This window comes from Sceloporus occidentalis, unplaced genomic scaffold (genome assembly GCF_023333645.1).
Source record: "Sceloporus occidentalis isolate IW3139 unplaced genomic scaffold, rSceOcc1.0.p SCAF_365, whole genome shotgun sequence".
In the NCBI taxonomy this organism is placed as follows: domain Eukaryota; kingdom Metazoa; phylum Chordata; class Lepidosauria; order Squamata; family Phrynosomatidae; genus Sceloporus; species Sceloporus occidentalis.
Genome location: NW_028317345.1, coordinates 325,417 through 347,567, shown reverse-complemented (window position 1 = coordinate 347,567; position 22,151 = coordinate 325,417). Strand labels below are relative to the sequence as shown.

The 22,151-nt window shown below is 45.9% G+C and overlaps 3 protein-coding genes across 3 annotated transcripts; 1 reads left to right on the top strand and 2 right to left on the bottom strand.

Annotated features, from left to right (window-relative positions):
• The first annotated feature begins 10,153 nt into the window (after positions 1-10,153).
• LOC149273600 (kinetochore protein Spc25-like) lies at positions 10,154-11,999 on the top strand. The gene is made up of 6 exons (XM_089506109.1): positions 10,154-10,295; positions 10,556-10,621; positions 10,876-11,022; positions 11,105-11,209; positions 11,694-11,792; positions 11,869-11,999. The coding sequence occupies exons 1-6, from the start codon at positions 10,154-10,156 to the stop codon at positions 11,997-11,999; spliced, it is 690 nt and encodes a 229-aa protein (XP_089362235.1).
• Positions 12,000-13,157: 1,158 nt separating this feature from the next.
• LOC149273599 (putative E3 ubiquitin-protein ligase UBR7) lies at positions 13,158-16,613 on the bottom strand. Its single transcript, XM_089506136.1, has 11 exons — positions 16,449-16,613; positions 15,667-15,800; positions 15,509-15,569; positions 15,126-15,221; positions 14,969-15,022; positions 14,758-14,863; positions 14,346-14,548; positions 14,070-14,234; positions 13,815-13,977; positions 13,494-13,555; positions 13,158-13,250 (listed from the first exon to the last, which is right to left on the bottom strand). Exons 1-11 carry the CDS (start codon positions 16,611-16,613, stop codon positions 13,158-13,160), a joined length of 1,302 nt encoding a protein of 433 aa, XP_089362262.1.
• Positions 16,614-21,290: 4,677 nt separating this feature from the next.
• On the bottom strand, positions 21,291-21,686 carry LOC149273598 (lysosomal enzyme trafficking factor). The gene has a single exon (XM_089506139.1). It carries the CDS (start codon positions 21,684-21,686, stop codon positions 21,291-21,293), a length of 396 nt encoding a protein of 131 aa, XP_089362265.1.
• Between the last annotated feature and the right edge of the window lie 465 nt (positions 21,687-22,151).

The window sequence follows — 22,151 nt, the reverse complement described above, 5'->3', positions numbered from 1 at the left end:
TTCGAAGGGTTAACTCGCGGTTTGCACGCGATCTGATAACTTTATCGTCGCCGTCCACTTCTTGTATTACAGCCCTAAACGCTGCGGTGAGATTCTAGAACTCGTTGAATGCGTTTTGTGTAATCAAGGACTCCATCCATACTAACGAGACTAAGAAAGCTTCGTACATTTAGGTGGGCAAATCTATGAATTGCTTGTTTTTTGAAGAATTTCATTAGTTGCTTAGCATGGTTAAGCTTTAAAGAGGAGCTGCCACGTTCCAGGTTATCAACGTCTCATTTTTTTCTAATATATATAATATATATGTTTCACTTATTTATAGATTCAAGAAAGTACCAGCACTGCATATGGAAACCCCGTGTTACTTGTGCATCAGTGTAATACTCTTATTTAGTCTTAAAAATGGCTTTGGGGGGTAACCAGAAGGATATAAACATTTTCTAGCACTTGAGATTCATATGCAGTCTGGAAGAGTCCAGAAGGTAGATTACATGTTCACATTTCTGTTCCCCTTTCTCACTCCCATCACTCCTGTGTTCCAGCGGCCCTTTCTCACTCCCATCACTCCTGTGTTCCAACGGCCCTTTCTCACTCCCATCACTCCTGTGTTCCAACGGCCCTTTCTCACTCCCATCACTCCTGTGTTCCAACGGCCCTTTCTCACTCCCATCACTCCTGTGTTCCAACGGCCCTTTATCACTCCCATCACTTCTGTGTTCCAACGGCCCTTTATCACTCCCATCACTCCTGTGTTCCAATGGCACGTTGTGTTAGCCTTTTAAACTTAAATCAGCAAATTGAATTGAACCTTTTTTTGGTTCAATGAAAACAGCTGACTTTTGAACTTTATTTCCTCTAAGATGTGACAGTTCCTCTTTAAACTTGCGGAATAATTTCATCCGGGTATCGGTATCCGTGAGATTGTTACATGCGAAAAACTTGCTGTCGTATTCTTCCCACATTTAACACAGGAACAAGAATTAACCCCGAAATTGCTGGGCGAGAAGACAAAGTAAAGTAAGCAGTTGGCAGCCAACCACAAAAGAAATCCCCATTACAGCCGACGGCACCTGATGAGATTAAAGGGCACTTTACGTTATTTTGGAAAACCCGCCCAGAAGCATGTATTTGTAAGACGTGAATCTGTGGCTTGGACTGAGCAGGGCAGAAAACGTAGCGAAATTCCGAAAACCAAGGCTATTCTCAGTCTGTTTGGTTTTTTTTCTTCTTCAGGGGGTTGGGGGGTAGAAGGGAGGCATTCATAGAGACCTAAAGTTTGGAGCAATGGGGGCTCTTGGAGTTTGTGCAGTTTTCGGGTAACTAAAAAGACACTTATATTGCTGTTTTTGTAGCAGAGCAATAAGAGAGTCTGACGCCTGTTCCTGACTGCTGGAGTATGAAAGGAAAAGGAACTGCCGCTCTGCCGAGGTGGAAAATGTACTTTCTTTAGTAGTGACTTCACTGTTACCTGAGAGGTTCGGACTCCTGGGTTAAACAGTTTGGGCAGCGTCTGTTTCTGACCAAAATATACCTCGGAGTTGCCTTTAAAGTTTAGATACCAATTGCAGTGCTTCTGAGATGCTTTGTGCGTCGCGGCGTCAGCGTGTCGTAAAGCTCCCAATCCTGTGCCGGACGTCCCAGCCCCCCCCCCGTTCTGTTCTACGTCGCTGGTCTGCAAGCGCATCCGTGGGGGGGGGGGGGGGGGCTTATTGTGAATAAATACCAGTAATAGTTCCTTTATGTTGAAGAGGATTGTATGTGGCTGCCGTAGTTGTGAACTTTATTTCCAGTTAGTGATATTGTGGGTTTTGACCCATTTCTGCGTAAAGCTGCCTCATAGCCGGGCATTGTTTGCCTGCGTTGTGGTCTCTCCTGAACGCGTAGGAAATCATAATTTATATATTTTTTTTTCTGCATTTTTTCCCCCTTAAAACAGCAAATGCCATTTAAGACCCCCCCCAATCGCTCAGTTTTTGCCGTCCTCTCCCTCCTTATTGAGAAAAGACACGTTATCGCCACGTGTGTAAATATGCCGAGAGATTCCCCGCGCGGACGCATGGAGCAGAGCGCGTCCCCGTCCTCCGCAGCGTACCCTGTCTCTGAGAGGTGCTAGCATCGCTGCATTGCCTTTACCCTTTGTATGCCGGAGCGTGAGGTTTGTCTTCATTTCCAAACCTCGAACTAGAAACCTTTAAAGGGCTTCAGTCCGTGTCCGGCGTCTGTCCCGACAGGCGTGATTTGGGTCGCGGCAGCCGCTAGGAGCCCCCGCTGCGTATGCACGCTGCAGGTATTTGGTGCCCGGTTTACTGCGACGCGCATCGCGACTGACGTGTATTATATTTCCTTTCCCGGGTGACTCGGGTGCCGTTTGACGTGTGAATTAGCCGGTGTAAGTAAGTGTTTGTTGGCGGTGACGTGTTGCTGTACGTGAACATTTGGTTTTGTAGTTTTTGTGAAATCTCCCAAAATACTAATTCGGAAAACAGAATCTATAAAGAAAAAACGGCAAAGAATCGGCTTCCTTTGACAATCAGGTCCTTTTCGACAATCTGAAAATGTTTTGTGTTGTATATATTGTGTGTTAGAAACGTCCCGAGCCGAGTCCCGATGGTTCCCTCTGTACATAGGATTGATGTAGCGAAACGCGTGAGGTTGCGCTCGTCCGGGCGAGAGCGTGCATGGCGCGTAGTAATGACTAGTTATCCTCGTGTCCGCGTTGTATGTGTGTAGGCTTGTCATGCAGTAGACAAAGTTATGGAAAACACTTAAAAAGCTTATTTTAAAGGTATTGGTTAACGCTTTGTATTCTGGGGCTGAAATAAATTGCAGGATAGTTGAAGGTCATCCGTTCCGACATGTAGCTTTCTGTGGTTTTTGAAGGCACGGCAGGAACTTTTGTGGACTGATATAAGTTTGTGCGATACTAATGGGTTATATATTCCAGCTTTATAACGTGGCAACGACCGGCTGCAGATAAATGCATCTGACGTCGCCGTCCCCCCCTGTAATTCTCTGAATGATTTCGTAAAGGTGGGTCTTGGCTCTTCCGAGGCTGTGTAAGGGTTAAAGGATATTTTTTCATTTTTTTTTTTTTTTTATAATACACTGAAACCTGCTTGGAAGCGGCTCGGCTGTCGGTCGTACGGTCGCTTGGTGTTGGTAAAGCCTTTAAATACCCGGAGTCATGGTGCATCCATGTTTCTAGAGCACGGGTAACAACGACACCGTTATATCGTCTGTGGTACTTACCTGCATGTTTGCCCATTCTTCCCCATTTCTCATTTGTTTAACCCCTTCCGTTGTGCCATCTTGTTTAGTATTTGTAGACGTGTCTCGGTGTACATCTAGGCAGGCTTACTGCCGATTTATGCAAACAACCATGATACACCTCGGACAAAAAGCTGCTTCAGTTGCAGGCTCTCGACGTCGGCGACCACGTTTCCTGCCAGGCGAGGCGCGAGCTTCAGATGGGCAGGTCTGGTTCAGAAGGTTCATTTTTGGGTTAATACTTGCAGGTTTTGCTGTTAACCGGTTGGCTTCGGGTTGGTTAGAGAGCATCGTTAACTTCCACTGTCAGAATATCCTGGCGTTCCATTACCAGACCGGGCGTTCTGGAGCACGTTATACCAAAACACTCTTTAAACCCCTACCAGCCCCGTTCCACGCCGTCTCCAGGGCCCGGCCGTCGTATAACGAGGGATCTTCTGATTCCGTTCTCACGAGTTTACAACAGTTTGTAAGTTTTATGCAAAAACATCAAGCGTGAGATCCGTAAACGCCTTTCCTTCGCGAAGAACCAGCGCGTGGGGGAAAGGGGATATCGGAAACGTTTACTCCTTCACGTTACAACGACCAAAAAGATACGCGGCTCCTTCTAGGACGTGCGTCGGTCTTCCAACACCAGAAGATATCCGGCTATGCGACGTGCGACAGGGGGACCGGCGTGCGACAGTCACCGTCAAATATTGCAGGGCTCCATTCACGTGATTGCAGCCCTGCATGATGCATACCTAATACGCATTCCGTACTAAACAGGGGATTCAGGGGGTTATTTAGAGTAAGGTCAGCGTTCCTTTGGTTGGAAACAATTCAGTGTTTTTTGAGGCGTTAATGCGAACCGTACATGAGCAGAAAGTGTGAAATTCAGTAGATGTTAAAGTAGCGACTTATAATGCGATTCATGGTGCAAACTTTGAAAAGGGGGCCCTGTTGCCATAGCAACCATGGAATCATCCTGCAGAAGGGACCATTCCATTGGTTGCTATGGTGATAAGACCCTTCTTCGTACGGTCCACCGTTATCGCTTTTCATACATAGCTGCATTCAAAATTGTATCGGCTCAGGGGCCGGTCGGTCTGCCCATCTTTCTTGGTGCTTTAAGACTTCCAAACTTGCTTGGGCTCCTCTAATGCCTGCGCTGGGGCAAAACATTCTGCTCGGGGTAGGCACGAGACTATCCTGATCGAGACGAGAGATTCAGGTTATCCTCACACATGCAGACGGGTTTCGGGGGGGCGACCTGCCCCAGATGGTGTAAAGGCTCCGCTGGCGGTGGTCCTCGTCTGCCTTTACTGCCCCTCTAGGCGATCACATGCTGTAGATATTCCTTAAACTGCTCGATCCTGTTCCTTTTTAGTATCTTTATTACATTCTTTATACAGCACTCTGTAACCTGCTCCAGATTCCTCCAAAACATGTTTTTTCTTCATGTAACTCGTGTCTTCTGCCCCCCGCATGCGGCGTATTAGCGTGTGATGCATGTTCACATACAAAGGGGCAGCTGATCCTTTAACTCGTTAGTTTCCACGGATCTCCCTGAGAGTTATCGCCGTCATCTGAAGTTTATATGGAATGACCGTGAAATCTGTGACTTAGGCGGAGGGCCGTGTTTTATGTACCTGTTGGAGGGGCTTCTGTTTCAGTTTGAAAGTCTTTGGTAAATGACAGTTTTACATTTCCTGTTATAAAGTCCAAGTGCCTTCAACGCTTAAGGCTCCGAATTTACGAAAAAAGAAAAAAAAAAAAAAAAAAAAGCTCTAAGAACTGATTTAACGTTCTATGCAAGTGTTTTTTACAACCTGCATAAACCAGTACTTTGTAAGGTTTGTTTATGATCCAATTGTACAGAGTTTTTAAAGAATAGTATTTTTATTTAGGTACTTCCAGACTTGAATTTGTCTCGTGTGATACATTGTATAACCCCTCTCTCTTTTGAGTACCATTGCAGTTGTACAAAAAGGTTTTCACTGGTTCTATTTTTCTACTGTTACTGACAAGCATGTAACATGGACTTTATCCTGCATATAGTTGGCATTTCAGAATAAATGGCTTGAATAGAAAGTTCTACGTGTGTCTCTCTCATTGAACTATAAATATTCTGGTTGGTATGGATATTATTTTATTATATAAATATTTTATTAAAATATTATATTTAAATATTTGTTTTAATGGTTTTAAAATGTATAAATATTTATTATTATTGGCAAATAGCACGGCTGTTGAATGTCGATTTTAAAATCAGGAGGCTGTCGATTCTACTGTAGCCTTTTTTTCTTTTTTTATAGCATTGTCGTTAAGACTTTTTAAATGTTTTTTATTGAAAGATGCTTTTATATTTTAGCAGGTGGAACGATATTAAGCCTGAGATGAATTCATTATCTTATCACGGTGTGCTGTCCTTTCTAACAATGTATCTATCAATCTCCTAATTCCTCCCCAGAGCCGCCATTACATTCTGGGTATTCCTATACGGTTCCTCGTATCTCTACGACTTGCCTACAAAGAAAGGCACTCAAGGCAAGTACTTAATTTAATCTGCTTGGCGGTATCTACCGTGACTCAAACTCGGATTATGACTCCATGAATCAGGCTGCCTTCACGATTAGCAGTAAGGGGTAAATAAATTGCACTTTTTTGTCAAATAATACTTTTTGATTAGTTTTTAATCATTAAACTGGTTCACATGATACAATCAACCCATACTCGCTCAAGCAGTCCTCTCCTACTGTTCCCCTTCCACCCAATAGATTGTAAGCTCTTGAGATCAGGGCCCTCCTCTCCTTCCGTCTGTTAACTATATTTAAATTCTCATTTTCACTGTCCACTAACAGCGTTATGGAGTCTGCTGGCGCTATATGATTAAAGGTAATGGGCTAAGGGTGTAAACTGCAGTACATTGTTATGGTGCCGTCACACCGCCAGCGCAGGACCCAGTGATGATGTAATGAAATATGCTGCTACTAAAATAACACAGAAAAGGGGAGCACAGCAAGTTTTATTCAATTAAACTCGAATACACATTTCATAATATTGATAAAACCGTTCTGGGTACCCCTCCGGCTGGGACCCGGTACCGGGGCCGAACCGCAATGTTTTTGGGCGGCCTATTTGCGGATGAAAACGAAGCAGCGCGTCACGTGACTAGTTCCACCTGTCACAGCACAGAGCAAACAAACGAGCTGCAGCACTGACAAGAGTGCCTTCGATTGGCGGAAATGATGTCTTAACAGGCCGGAAAGTGTGCGTAATAACCCTTTCTAGGTTCTTGAATCGAGTTAGGGGTACAGTCGGCGAGTGGATCCAGTGCCATCCGGCCATGTGCGCCTTCAGGTGGAAGAGGAAATTTCGCGGACCACTCATGTGTTCTCAGACAATGGCTGCTGGAGGTTCGTGAGGCAAATGAATATATTTAAGGAACATAATGTGGATTTCGGTAAACGGCCTCGTGATCTTCTCCCTGAGACTTACACTTTTTATACAGATATTATATTTCTGAATAGTTATTAGAAGGTCACTACATGTTAAGTGCAGATAAAGCTACTCATTTCCCTTACAGACTGCAGGGATTTGCTGTGGTGGGATCTTTAGGGTTAATCGGTTACCTTGCCTTGAATTAAAGCTAATCAATAATTCGGTTATCGGCAGAGAATAAAGTGCTGAAGCAGCTCAGGTCCCCTACAGTTATTCTTAACGATTATGCTTTGATTTGTATACTTTCACCTGTAACTCTATACATTAACCTATATAAATTCATATTATTATTATTGCAGGAATTTTCACCGCTCCCAACAAAAACTTGCAATCTGAAAACCGTGATAGGTTTCGAGATCGCTGACCGTGATTGGGTGAGTAACGCTGTGAGAATGGGGTCCTAACGTAAAACCTGTCCTCCCACAAAGGCGTGCTGGCGTCTCCTGTGCGCTTGCACGTAAGAAACGGAGGAAGAGAGAAAAGAACGGAGGCTCCTAGAGCGTGCGTCCTCCATCATGGATGCTCTAACATGTCTGTGTTCTGACAGCGGCTAGCGTGTGATCTGCAGCTCTGATCCGTGAGTATGGATACTCAAAGCTTTCTACACTGATGCTTATTTTTCTGTATTATGCAGGTGTATCCTCGCTAAGAAAATGACGCCTTACTGAGCGGGAAAACATTGTCTGTGAAGCTGGCAGACGTCATCTCACCACAGGTAACCATTTTCTATCAAGTGACTAAAACAATCTGGCGACAATCTTTGTATTTTGCTAGTTTTCTTAAATATTCTAATGATAAGGTGTCTTCCCCTCCCACAAAGGCGTGCCTGCACCGTTTAGTACGCAGGTGCGTAAGAACAGGAGGCAGAGTAAAGAGATTGGTGAATATTGTGTTAGTTGCTCAGGTGAGCCCAACTGTGATATCACTGCTCTTACATCATAGAACAGTAAACCTGTCATGATTTAATTTTATATAGTCGTATTTTGTCCCACAGCCCTTTTCACTTTATAATATTTATATTTTCCTTTCTCAGCTGACAACGTTCAGACGTCCTTTGCTGGACTCCATGAACCCAGTGTAAGCTGCAATCATTCCCTCAGGTGCGGTTGGGAACGGCCTGTGGCTCAGCTGCTGGGTTAACCTGCAGATATTTGAAGCACGTCTGACTTGGTTGCAAACATAGTTCATATTATGACGTAGAAGGGTTTCCAGGGTAACGGTGGATTTTCTATTGATGCGATGGGCATATTTGTTTGCAAAGATAAAATATAAGGAGCCGTTCAGCTGCCACCTGCTGGATATCGTCTCACTGTAATGACTGATCCAGGGAGTCTAAATTGTCATTTTGCTCTGAGAGCTTGTAAATAAAGATGATTGTAAAATAAAATGTTTTGTCTGTGTTTATTATAAACTTTTGTGATTGTACTGGTATTTTTGGTCCAAGGAAATTGTATTCTTTGTAAAGGACTTTTTCTTGCATTGCCCTGGAGTCGTCGCACACATCAGGAGATACAAATTCTCCACATCACGGTTGCTTTTGACAGAAGCAACTCCCCTTCCTGGCATAAAGTGACATTTGGCAAGGTTTCCATTTGTGGGTCATAATGATGTCATACGTGACTTGGGGAGGGGATCTCTGCAGTGTATATAGAATCTCACCAAGGTGTTCTGGTAAGTTATGGGTTTTTTATCCTGGGACATTAGCCTGCTATAATGCATAGTAGCGCGGAAATACGCTATGCCAGAAAACACAGAACCTGTTTCTCTGTGGTCAAACGCTCCCTTCTGATTGGGTAACGTGTGCGCTTGCATTCTGGGGGGCGGGCTATTCAGCCAAATGCTCACATTGTAGTTGTTACTCGCCAAAATACACATGAATCAAGTTAATATTTTACCCTTAAATGAGATTTTACAGATTTCAATATGAGATGTTTGTTTCGCATTATTTTGGTGTGCCGTTTCACGTGTATTATGGTCAGCAACTAATTCCTCCCTAAAATAACTGAGGATTTGGCTTTCTCCCTGTATTCAGCCTTTAGAATATACAGAGAGCGGTATTGTGTGTTCTTATCTCTCTGTGTAACGCACGGCAAGAGGGACATCAGATGACGGATTGTACTGTTGAAGTGTTTGTCGACCGTTTAGATGCGTTTTCACTTGGGGCCACTCCAGGTTGTTTGGTTTTATTGATTTTAAAATCTATATTTACCCGACAAGACCCTGTAACAACAAGTTTACTTTTACTGAATTATGTAAGTTAATGTGGATATCATTTTTACTAAGGTTTTCACCATAGAAACTAGTGAAACAATCAGGATTTGACTATTCCATTGGTTGCTGTGGCGATAAGACCACTTCTCAACCTGTGCAAGTGAATCCCACATTGAATGTCTTATACTCCTAGCAGCCGCTCCCCTTCAGTGAACAGCAATGAGTGCGAGCTCCCAGGAATGAGATGCGGCGGGGGAAATAATACACAAGGGGTGGATTGGGGATTTTCGGGTTTTAAGATAAGCGGGGCATCCGGGAGCCCACCATTCTTTCCAGGGGCTTTGTATTAAAAGTGCCATAAGGATAGATTGTAAGCTCATTGGCTGCGTCCTCACAAATCTTTAATTACCAATGTTTTATTTTTTTTTACTTTCCAGAATATACACCCAGTTTTGATTTGTACAGCGCTGTGGTCTATGGTGGCGCCGTATAAACCGATAAATAAGGCATTTCCTGCTATCGTGTGCACTCTCCGTCATTTACTTCCGCAGCGTGGATTCGGCGCTCGGCTGCTTCTGTCTGACTGTAGAGCGTTTGATGGGCTTTCGATTCTGTGGCCTGGGAATATACGTCACTGAGCGCGAGCGGCAACGTTCAAACACAGAGGAAGAGCGGAGCTCGAGGCGGTTAGAAGCTGGCCGGGCCGTGACGGTAAGCGGGGGATGGGAGCCGTAAAGGGGTGCCCCCGGGAGGGGGTATGCAGTAGGGGGGTGCACCAAGGGGTGGGGAATCAATACGCTCATGCACCAAGCAGTGAGGACAGGGCGCATGCGCTAAAGGAGCCTTATCCATGTTATTATTTATTGGGGGTACATGTCCCATTTTATAATTTATTTATATTAAGGTCATTGATTTGCATTCACTCTGAAAAGCCAGTTTAGCCGTGACACAGGTGGACTGAAAATTCACCCATGCCATTGATTGGTGGAGCGACGTCACATGACATCTGCCTGGTGTTTTGGGGTTATTTACTATGTTAGTGACAGTTATTCCGCTGGTGGGTGATCAGTGGGCGCGATGAGGCTGGCCAAGAGGCTTGGAGGAGCGGAGAATACATTTGTATTAAAATGCAGGGTTTTGGGAAAGTGACAGATCAATAAACTGTAAAGGTCCCGTTCTTTGCAGCGAAACAATGGCCGGGACGAAGATCCACGACGAGCAGAGTTTAAACCTGTACATGCAAGAATTCCGGACGAAATTTATCAACAGTAACGACGACGTCACCATCCAGGAAATAAAGGATCCGTACAAAGAATCATTGAAAAAATTAACAGGTAAGCGTTTTTTGGGTCATTCTATATGATTTATGTGACATTGTAGAACGCCGGGCGAAGAACACTTACAATTTCTTTTGCTTTAAAATGTTGAAAATAAGATGTTACAGAACATCAGAAACGGCTTTAAATAGAGGTTTGTTGTCATTGTTTTTGGTCAGCAGCTGATGACCCCCTTGGGGGGGGCTGACCTTTTGGAATTCTGACACATAGCTACAGAATTTTTTTAAATGTAATGTTTTGGTTTTTTTTGTCCCCAGATGTCTGGTCCAAAAAATATAGAGAAGGAGAGCTGATGACTGACAAGGTCCTGGAATTTAGAAATGGTAGGGATGCCTTAAATATGGCTCAGCCAATGGGAGGAAGGCATCTCTGCCATGCTGATCTCCCATTGGTTGTTCGGAACCCTCTTACGTTTATTTTTTTATTTATTTGCTATACGATTATTCTCTTTAGAATAACATGTTATACCCTCTCTGGGTCGGGGACCGTTAAACCCAACTGAAAGGGATTATGGGGGGACGTGCCTGAGATCCTGCTGTCAGTTAATTAACATTCGGTTTCTCTTTGTTCTGCGTAGAAATCAGTCTGCAGAACAAACGTGTCGAGGAAAAGCAGGAGCAAATTTTACAAGAGATTGAAAAAATAAAAGAAAACGAAAGTACGCACCGAGATTTGACTGAGCACATCGAGAAGTTAAAGGAAGAATTACATCGGAAAAGAGAGCGTAAGTCTACGGGACTGGTGCGTTTGTAATTGTAATGTTACCAGGGTCATTAAAGGGGGGGGCCCCGCGCTTTGTTTTTCAGTGGCCTTGGCTAACAAAAAAGCCAATAAGGACAGGCTAAAGGAACTACAAAAATCGGCAACTTTGTTCAAGGAACGTCTTGGGCTCGAGATCCGGAAACTGAGAGGTAAATGTCCGTGGTGGAGGGGGTAACTTCTTGTATTAACCCCAGGATCTTAATCGTCTCTGTGCTCCTAATTTCCTTTTTCCTCGTGATTATTACATTTTTTTTCTGACGGGTATCAGGTTAAAATTTATTGTGCGATTCTTTAATTTCTAGGTTTTGGATAATGTCATTGGACGTTTGTATGATTCTCGCTCTGTTATCTGAACCCCGATATACTAAACACCCCGACTCCTTATCATACTGCCTGTGGGCTGGCGTGGGTGACTCAGTCTTAATCACCCAGTTGGACTCTCTGACTAATGAAAGTCTATGTGGAATAGCATCAGCTCAGTGTGGTGTTTGACTTCCTTTTCTGAATGACCAACTCTTCCGCTGCTCTTAAACTTTGTCTGGTTTGTGAGGCAGAAGTCACCTCTTTGTCTTTTATAAAATGTTTACGCAGATTACACTTTATTGATCTTATTTTGCACATTTCTGGTTTTAGGCGATAAATTGCAGTTTGTCTTCAGATGCATTAACCCCAAAGACCTGGATGAGCCATATTCCTGCATCATTTTCTTTAATGAGGATGGAGAGTATGAAGGTATTTCTGTGAATTCCTGCCCTCCATACAGAGCAACCGATGGGTTCTTGTGTCTGACTCTGAGTTTTGCTTCCAGTTACAGGGTGCGACCCCCCGCTGGACTGCATTGCCGAATTTCAGCAAAAAGTGCGAGAAACCAAGAACTTCTCAGCCCTTCTCGCCAACCTCAGAAAGGCGTTCACTGCATTAAGTTCCCAAGGAAAATAAGTTCTGCCTGTAACGACCGTAGATCGGCCCTTTCTGTGGCCCATGGCTGGGAGAGTGTATGGAGAAACTGTCCTGCGATAAAGGTATTGTCCATTCGGCATTTACACGATGCGAGCCGATTCCATGACGTTTTTGGGGAAAAACGCTTTCTCCATCCCACTAAGTTTTTCAACACTTTGTATTTATATTGTCTGTAGCCTATTCTTGTTATTATTGATGATATCATTAAACTTACCTTTTTTTTTTTGCCAGTCTTGATTGAATGCATTTTCATTGTGCAGGGCTGACCTACGCACGCACTTCAGAAATGTAATCAAATTTAACAAAGCGAACCAAAAATTTAGGGAGCAGTCGCCGCCCCTCCTCAGCCCCCTTCTAATCAACTGTCATTTATACAGCACCAACAATTCCCGCAGCGCTTCTTACCGTCCGTACGTTTAAAGGCTCTGGTGACAATCTGATAATTAGGTAAAGAAGGTCCTGCTTATAAGACAACAGTACGTTTAAACAGCCCCTCTGCGTTAGGCGGCCATGGCTTGTGACCGAATCATATACTAGCCGAGCATTTGCTCACTAGATTTCCATTTAAATAAAACTAAAATAACAGAATTACTAACATTAAAGTATTTTATTGTGATTTCCAAAGCAAGAACAAAAAAAAAAAAATTTACAGACTACGTGAGAAAAAGAAAAAGTCATGGTCTACTTTAAAAGCCGTAAGCAGCAATCACCAAACTGATACAGCCTGGCCTCTTCAACGCTGCTGGCAATTTCCTATACAGAAAATTCACAAGCCGGGAGGCAGAGCTATCTCTACAAGAGAGAAGAAACCGGTCGAGGGGGCAGTTCGTATAATGACAGCCGGTACCGTATAAAATCTGTTATTTCGCTAGAGAGGGAAGGAAATCATGCTGGCTTAATGGGAGTCGGTGTGCCTCTCCTGCCCCCGGGCCTTTACAGAGCGCATGACGAGGATACCATTTAATAACCAAATAACTAAAGGGTAGGATGCGTACCGTACGGGAGTAACGCGCGTCTGCGGCACAAGATGGCTTATTTTTAAGACAGAAGTTTAAGAAGACAGGACAAACTTCATGGGTTTGGAGCTCGAGTTTATGAGACAATCAAACGCTCATTTCTCCGGAGCAAGTGCTGGGTTTAGCTGCAATAATACTGCATTCCCTCCACGCGCCGCCTTTTCCGGGACCTCAGATCGTCAAAGAACTGCTGGATGTCTTCGGTTTTCACAACCTGCGCGGAGGAAAACTGACGCTATTAAAATGGCAAAGGAAACCCCATCATAGATGATTCCACCTTCATACACCGCCAGATCCTAAATTTGCATTAAAGACAATTCCAAGCAAACTGGAGCTGATTTTGCAGAAACTGGAATTTTTACTGAATGTATTTTTTCTGAAATAAGAACTTAAAAAGGTGCTCAATTCTTACTGTACTCAGCGCATGCGAGGCGGTGAAATAGAATAAAAGTCTTACCTTTCCTTCCTCTGCAAACCTTTTCAGGTAGTCTGTTAGCTCTGTCTTCAAGTCATTGTATTCTGGGGGGGAGGGGGAGGAAAACAATTCCTGTTAACACTTTCTGCACGTATAAAGGGGGGTGACACTGGGGCGAAATAACATGAATTTGGAGTGTAGCTATCCTGAGGAAACCAAGGACTGATTACAGTACGAGTCTTTAGAGCAGTAGAAAAGGACAGAACAGACGGGGCCGATCTGCCAGGAAATTCTAGCTTTTTAATTAGAATACGGGCTTCCTGTATTTTGTGCATTTGTGTTGCACATGCGCAGCATTCTTACCACAGATGAGCTCCACCTGCTGCACTCTGTTCATGGAGCTGAGCGCAGTCATCAGGGGGTCTCTCCTCTCCTGGGCTTCGTTGGTTTTCCCTTTATTCTCGTACGCCTGGACCGTGTCGCCTTCATCCACTAAAAACAGCAATTCCAGCTCAGCGTACATTTTCTGCAAGGAGCCGAAGAGAAAGAACAACTTAATATCTATCTTTGTACCTCTAGCAGTGCCAGCAGAGATGATCTGTGAGTGCCGTCCCATACCATGCAGTCCTTGCAGTTGCAGAGCTTCCTGCGCCAGTTGCTCTGCCAGTACGTGGCGGTTTTTGCCGCGGATCCCAGCTGCGTTCTGTACGCCTGCAGTTTACACGTCGCTTCCGGCTTGGCTTCTGTCCTCGTGGGGTGCGAGTCCTCGCCGTTGGTATGTTTCTGTGCAAGACACATTTTAAGTTATTCTGCGTCAGCATTTACAATTTCCAAAACACCTTCCGTATGTCGGCGACATTCACAGGCGAGAAGTTAGATCCCTCATGGGGTTACCTGATCCGAGGCGGCGCTTGTGGACGGACCGTTCTGTTTGTCCTCCTCTTCTTTTATATTGGGATGATACACGATTTCTGCTTTTTGTTCTTCTGTCTTAATATCCAGCCCGTTCTGGACCTTAACTTCCTCCTCTGACCCATCTTCCACCTTAATATCTTCATGGTCCACCTCTGCAGGGGTAATTCTAGTTACAGCGGGAACTAGAAAATATACAGTAAGTCAGCTACAGAATCATCAAAGGAACGTTTCATTTCTATAATGGACGGTTACAAAATGTTTGAATAAGCACCAATCAAATATGTAACACCGGACCAAGTGCTAGAATCGGGCCGCACTTCCAAACACGGCAGGTAGACTCGTCTCCGATAGGATTGAAAAACCAGAGACTAGAATGTAGAATACGACGCACCGGCTAAGTGTGGCACGTAAGCCCAAAGGAAGGCGCAGCGCTCCATGCAGCCTTGACATATCATCTCTTGAAACTCTAGGTGTTCTGGCGGGGAGGCTCCAAGATGCTGCAACAGAATAAAGATTTGTGTTACGGACGACTAAAGGGAGGGCAGACAAGACAGCGGAACCAAAACGTCTACAGATAACCAGTAAATGGCGGTGAAACGTACCCTTCCGTGAAACCAGTCCTCGCAGACCACGCACTGGATCATTTCATCCGGGATCTGAGGAGCATTAAGAAGAGCGTAGTTCAGACAGATATATGACGCGTAAGAAGACTGCCGGCTCCAGCATGCAGCTTCGGATGAGTTCACATCCAGCACTCACCTCATCTTCCGGGTCAGGATATGGCCGTTTGCACGTACAGTACAGGCCGAAGAAGTTTGCGTTATATTTATTTAAAGAGTTAACGTCCTCCTTCTCCTAAAAGAAGCAAAACAAACAAAAAAAAAAAAAGAATTACTTCTCCGGTAAGGCGTGCGTTCACCGAGGGGCTGGGGACGCATTGTGATGTTAGGAGACCTATCCGCCGGCAGACGCAGCTCATCCCAACGATACGTAAAGGCAGAACCCTAAACATCAGGAAAATTCCTTATAAGGGATGATCAATGACCATTCATCGTTCTGCTTCCCGCAGTAACCCCCATTTGGGGCAGAATAGATATTCCGTGACGCTCAAACGAACGAAGTTACGGATTGGATATACGTACGGGAAAGAGCTTGCACTCCAGCTGCTTGAATTTGCTATTCCCACAATCACAGCGGAAGTTCCTGCGGGGAATTAAAAAAAAAAAAAAAAAAAAGCATTTAGGTTTCATCGACATTCAGGCATCGAGGGTCTTTGGTTTAGGAAACCAGCAGCCGTTACCTCTTTGTATAAAGCTCAAACAAGTCATGTCCTTCGTGACACTTGTAAGTACATGCTAGGCAGATTCCCGCCGGCTCCTCTTTGTCGGGTGTGCAGGTGTTACAGGCGTACAGCGCCTGCCGATTCACGTAGCCCTAAAAACAAACAAGGGATGGCCACTGAGCGGCGGGACTGGAGACTTCGCTGGGCAGAGGGGATCACAGAAACAAGAGGCTACACGTAACCAATTGAGGGCGGAAGGACTCGGCTGCAGCACAGGCTGCCGGTGGGTTTCCTTTCCAGTGCTGTTAATTTGTGATGAGAGGTTGGTATATTAATTATTCATGAAGGGGAGGGGATTGCTGATAGTATTATGGATTGCAAGAGGGCATCAGGACCCCCCACATTAGTACTATGGATGGAGAGAGGGTTTAAGGACCCCCATGTTCGTATTATGGATGGAGAGACAGAGTCAGGGCCCCCATGTTAGTACTATGGATGAAGGAGTGAGGACCCCCACGTTGGTATTATGGATGGAGAGAGGGAGTCAGGGCCCCCACGTTAGTATTATAGATGGAGAGAGGGAGTCAGGGCCCCCACGTTAGTATTATGGATGGAGAGAGGGAGTCAGGGCCCCCACGTTAGTATTATGGATGGGCAAAAACCGTTCGGACCCCTTGTTAACATGAGTAGAAAAGGGATGGCAGGAACTCCATGCTGGTGTTATGGCTAAACAGAGGATATTGGGGGGCCCTGTGGCCCCGCAGAGGGGCGACTAGTCAGAGCAGAGTCTTTGTCCGCACCTCGGGGTAAGAGCATTTCTCGGCGTCGCTCCCGGCCAGCACCGCGCAAGCCTCATCCTGCAGCGCATCGTCCTCCTCCAGCACATCCACCAGAGACAGGACCGGGTCGTCCGCGCCCGCCGCCTCCTCCGCACTTCTCTTCCTTCCCTGCTCGTTTGCCGCCATTTCTATAATCATAAGAAGGACGGGAAAGCATCTACGTCCGGAGCCGGCGGGCGGAAGCTGCGAGGGAGGCCAATGGTGTCATAAAGGTGTTTCCGGGAGCGGCGGTCGGAAGTTCTGCTGCTATGCTCGCCTCGCGTTCACCTGCTTCCGGAGCTGATATTACGAGGCGTCTCCATGTTGCTGGGCAACGGCAGAATCAGCGCACGTGGTACGAATCTGCCTGTAAACATGTCAATTTCATGTCACGATAATAGAACCCACAGATTATAGCATAAAACGGATTGAAAATGTGTTTATTCCAGATATTATTAGCTTTCTGGCAGTTGAAGAGGTTAATTTGCCCCGGGTGCACCCTGCTATTGAGGGTTTAGCAACGTATCTCGTGAGAATTGGTTCACCAGGCTCACCCAATGAATGCTGAAAGAACAGGAGGGGGTCACGTGATCTGTGGTTTTTTTTTTGCCCGAATCGAACATGGCGCCGGTGCTCGGGCTGCCAGTGTCGCAGGCTGATGACGCAGGGTGGCTGAGACAAGCTTTAGCATGGAGCTGCGGGCTGAGTTGACCGGCCGGGATGGAACCCGCCGCCCCTTCCAGGTGAGCTGCGAGCCGAGCCTGCCGGGGTTGCTGAGCGGCCTGGAGCAGCTGAAGGGAGAAGTTTCCGCCGTGCTGAGCCAGCTGGTCTTGCAGGAGAAGGGAGAGAACGGCCCGGGAGACGGCGAACAGGAGTCCGCAGGTCAGGGGACGGGGGTAGCGGCGATAATAGCTGGGGAGGGATAAACAATAACAGCCACTCAGCTCCGCGGGGGAGAGATAATAATAACCGCGCCTGGGTAACGACCACCTCCTGGTGGCAAGACAGGAAAAGACTTTGCAAAAGAAGGGGCGATTCTGAGGGTAGGAAGGGACACAGGTGGGGTTGTTGCCCCCTCTGCAGGGTATGTAATGTCACTGATTTGATGGCTATAATATTTCATATGGTTTCAGAACAGGAAATTAGAGCAGGAGTCAGGAGGTCTGTAGTGAAAAGGCCAATAATTCAGTCCGTCTGCTGATATTTTTTCTTGATGAACAGGTAGTACATACACGGAATGGCCTTCTAGCTGAGCCTGCCAGGATACCTAGAAATGTCTGGGATATTTATGTCTATTTGCTGTGCCTGGCTGTCGGCGTAATCGATGGCTCTTCTGCCCCTGAAAACGTTTCTTTCTGAGTAGGTGAAGACGAGGATGATGATGAGGAAGAGGATGATGAAGATAATTTGAAGAATGGAACATCTTCTAAAGGGCCTCCTACAAAAAGGTCAAAGACCCGGGACAGCTGACGCGGGGTCCGCGGCCGGAATAAAAAAACTGCCCATGCTTTGAACGTGCAGGCTGCGGATGTATAAACGGGGTTCGTGTGCGTCGCACCCTGGCGGCTCCTGGACTATAAAGTCCCCCCCAGACACGGCAGCTGCTGGTTCCTGCGCGTCGGCTGGAGGGGGATCTCTGTAACTTTATTACAATGAAGTGGAATGCGGTTCATAAATTTGGCTTTTTGGTTGTTTTTTTGTTCCCCGCTGCCTGTGTCTCTGATCACCGGGAGCCCCGAACCGCAGCGTCGCCCCGAACCGCAGCGTCGCCCCGAACCGCAGCATCGCCCCATCTCATCTTCTCATTCCATCCCCTTAATCACAGGTTCGTAATATCCGGGATACGCTTTTTCTACTCAAGCTACGTATTTTCTTGTTTTGGTACCAATTTCATTTCACCTCTCAATACCTTGGGGGGGGGGTTTCTCCAAAATAGTAATTTTTTTTTTTATTTTTTTTTTAGAAATCAGGCCCAAAATTCAGTAAGTTAATGTATGGAACAGGAGCGTAACAACCAGGGACGCAACTACAATGGGGCCGGTGATTCTAGGGGACCCAGACATCCGCGGCCCTTTAAAAGCAGCAATTTGTGAGTAACTGAGAGTGTAGAGATCATGGGATCAGGTGATTTCACACTCTCCAGCATGCAGGAAGTGACATCACATCCATTTCCTGCATGCAGGATCAGTTTGCATGGAGGGAGAGACACAGGCAGGCTGTTTGGGGGGCTAAGATGGCACCGCGGGACATGTTGTTTAGTGAAGTGGGGGGTTTAAAGGAATCTTTGCACCCGGATCCTGTGGCTTCCAGTTTCTATTGATTGGATCACAAAGTTTAATGCCGGGGGGGTGGGGGGTGGAGAGCGCTTCATTGATCTGTGACGAGGTACACTCGGTGACGCTCCAGGACAGCCCCAATGCCGATACTTCCTACGCGGGCCGCGGTTCAAACATCAGCGGATAAACGGCTCTAGAGACGTGGACCGGAGCGCAGGTACTCATTGCTTAGTAGATCAACTGCTTCGCTCGGTCACCGTTTTGTTTTTTTAATGTATTTCACTGTTTATGGCGATGCACAAGAAGCCAAGTAAAAAAACAAAAAAAAAGTTTTATTTTTCGTATCACAGTGCAATTTATCTCCCCACAACCTCACATTCTTATATTTAAACAAAATGTAAAAAGCCTCCTTTTTCAGTGTAATAAAGTAGCAAATAACCGACACGATAACATTCGGCACTTTCCTCGATACAAACACCAATCGCTCCAAACCCCCTGGACGCTTTCCGTTCCAGCGAGACACTTTATCGGTGTTACACCCGTCCGCTCATCCTCGCGTTATACGATTTAAAAAACAATAGGATAAAAACATGATATAACAACTGAAAATCTCCCAAAATACAAGAAGAATTAGCGACAATTCCCAAATAAAAGCACACTTTGGATCGTGAATCTCTTTCCCGGCTGCGTTGTTGATAAATGAGTAGAGCGTTATATTTGGCAGTGGTTCCCGGTACCGTTCGAGTCCCTAAACAATATAGTATTTAAAGACACCCCACCCCCCCCCGCGCAGATACACAGCGACCGACCAATTACTACAGCGAGGAAAACATTGCAGCATATCGATGAAATTACTTAGTTTGCATCGGTTTTATGATCTCTTTGAAAGCGACCCTGCAGCTGACATAGATGGGAGACGAGGGACAGAAGCTTCCGGGACAGGAAGATCCAGCGCTCTGTTTGGCACATTTGAAAGCAGAGGAACCGATTCACTAAGTGACCTGTGAGTTTAGTAGTCGCTGGCATAGTGTGCCTCCCGCAAAGGATCTAGTGCATCTGCAACGGCGTTTATTCACTAAGCCATGTGTTAGCGGGTTAGCTGAAACATCTGACCAATTCAACTTTATATCGTGAACAGCCAGCCCTGGAGCGTTTCTCCTCTGATCCAATTCTGACCCGTTTTCAGCGGCCCGTGCTGAATCGTGTGGCTGGCTCGGGAAACACGGCACCTTCCAGCAGCCTCTGGATTCCATAATAACCCCTCCTAAGCCGATATGTATCACCGAGTTACAGTAACAGCTGGGACTGTACAGAAACGAGGAGAGTCTAATCTTCCTGGTTTTAATGCTTTGCTACGAGGGGACCTCCCACCCCGTGGAGAGTTTGGGTCAGGGACCTCCTGTCGCTTCCTACACACAATTATCCTACCGCCTGGAGCAAGCAAACTCAGTTCTTCCGCATTAAACCCGCAGAGGACCACAGAGACGCTTCCTTAATTATCTCAAAAATTCCCTTCAGCCGGCGCTAAACGTTCTGTTAATTGAACCAGACTTTGTCGCCGGTTCCAAAATTATTCCTCAAAGCCAACGATGCTCCATTCACCGAGCTACCGGCTGCCCGACTCTAAAATGTGTGATTTATGTTTTATTATATTACACATAATTTAGAAAACTAAGTGACCTGGACGTCGTTCCGGCTGCTTCCCCGGCATTCACCATCTGAGACCCTCGCAACCCAAACTGCACTAAGATGTATCTTCAACAGATCTCCTTAATGGAGAGCCACACCTGAGTGCGAGTGAGTGTCCAGGTAACAAGGCCCCTCTCTTCACTACTCCAAAGTCAAAAGGTGATCCTCAAAAAAAGAAAGAAAACTTTTCTGTAACAAAGATTCTTTAACCCCTTATCTGCTGGGATTACTAATTGCATGGTGTTTTAATTACCTCTAGAATCAGAAAGAAAAGGACTGGAGTTTCAGTTCAGAACAAAACGGTTTTAGGACATAAAAGCAGATATTGGATAACTCTGAGCCGAAATTTATCATTAAAGCTGATAGCAATGATTGCGACAGACAGACCCATCAGGAAAGTCTCGGAGCGGTAAAATAACTGCGGTAACTTCTTTTCCTGTCCTGACTTTGTAAATATAATCACAGATAACGCGCTGGGATCCGAAAATATGAATTCAGAAATTCTTTTCATAACAATAATAAAAAAAATGATATCTTGGATTAAATTATTTTAAATCCCGCAAAAGGTTTATAGCAAGGCAGTGCATAGAGGCATCCCGGGACCCCCGCTCCGTGGGGTTTTTTGGATGAGGTTTAAATACATTAATCGTTAAGGCTTCCTGTGACGCAGCAAAGGGAAATAATTCCAATAAAACCCCAAAGAGTCCGAAGGCCCCACGAGAATGGACGGACAGACAGCCGGCCCTGGAAACAGCATTGCTTTGCTGACCCAACCAGCAGAAAAGGAGTTAAAAATAAAAGAAAAAAAGCAGTCAATGTCCGTTTCCCGGGCGATATGATACTTCTTGCTCGGCGAGATCTAAGTGTCTATCAGCTGCAAGCGGCTGATCTGATTGGAGGCTTTCACGAAGGACTGGTGGCGATTGCAGATCACGGCCACGCAGATGGGGATTATGCAGTAGCCCACGGTCTTCGGGTCGGCTCTCGTGCACGAGTAGAGGAAGAGGAACACCTGGAAATAGGGTATAAGAAAGAGGGCGGCCCAGACCCAGAACGGCAGGGAGAGCAGACGCGCTTTCAGGGAGAGCATCCACGAGGTCCGGCTCAGAGACTCCTGAGGCTTTACCTGCACATGTTCCAGGGCCAGTCTGTTGTAGGTGTCATTGATTTCAAAGACATAGTAAAAGGCAGCAGCGCTCAAAAAGAGGTAGAGGCCGACGCCGATCCACCCCATCCTCTGGCGGAAATTCATCATTCTCCATGCTCTATGTCTGGAGGCGCAGCGTGGCCAGCGGGGAGGAAAAAGAAAAACAACAACATTAATACACAATGGGGGGGGGGGGAAACATCCTATTAACTCATTCTCAAACATCGCACTCTTATACCTATAGTCAGCGTTTAACTGCAGCCCACCGGCCATGATATTTGTTCTAGAAAAAGTTAGATCTAGGGAATTTTTGCCCCCTCTGCTTATGTGGCAAACGCGGAGTTACTCGGCGGAGATCGTGCAGGGAGCCGCGACGACCTCAAACAGGATGCTCTGGTATCAGCCGTCTCGTGACGACGTCTCGTGGTATAACGAACACACAAAAAAGCAGAAGTCTTACTGGATCCTAACGGAGTAAAACGCGCCGCCGGGACCCGCGGGGAGAGCCTTCCGCCGTTTGCCAACCTGAAGTCACAAAGTCACCGCTCAAACTCAGCATCGCTGTCACGAGTC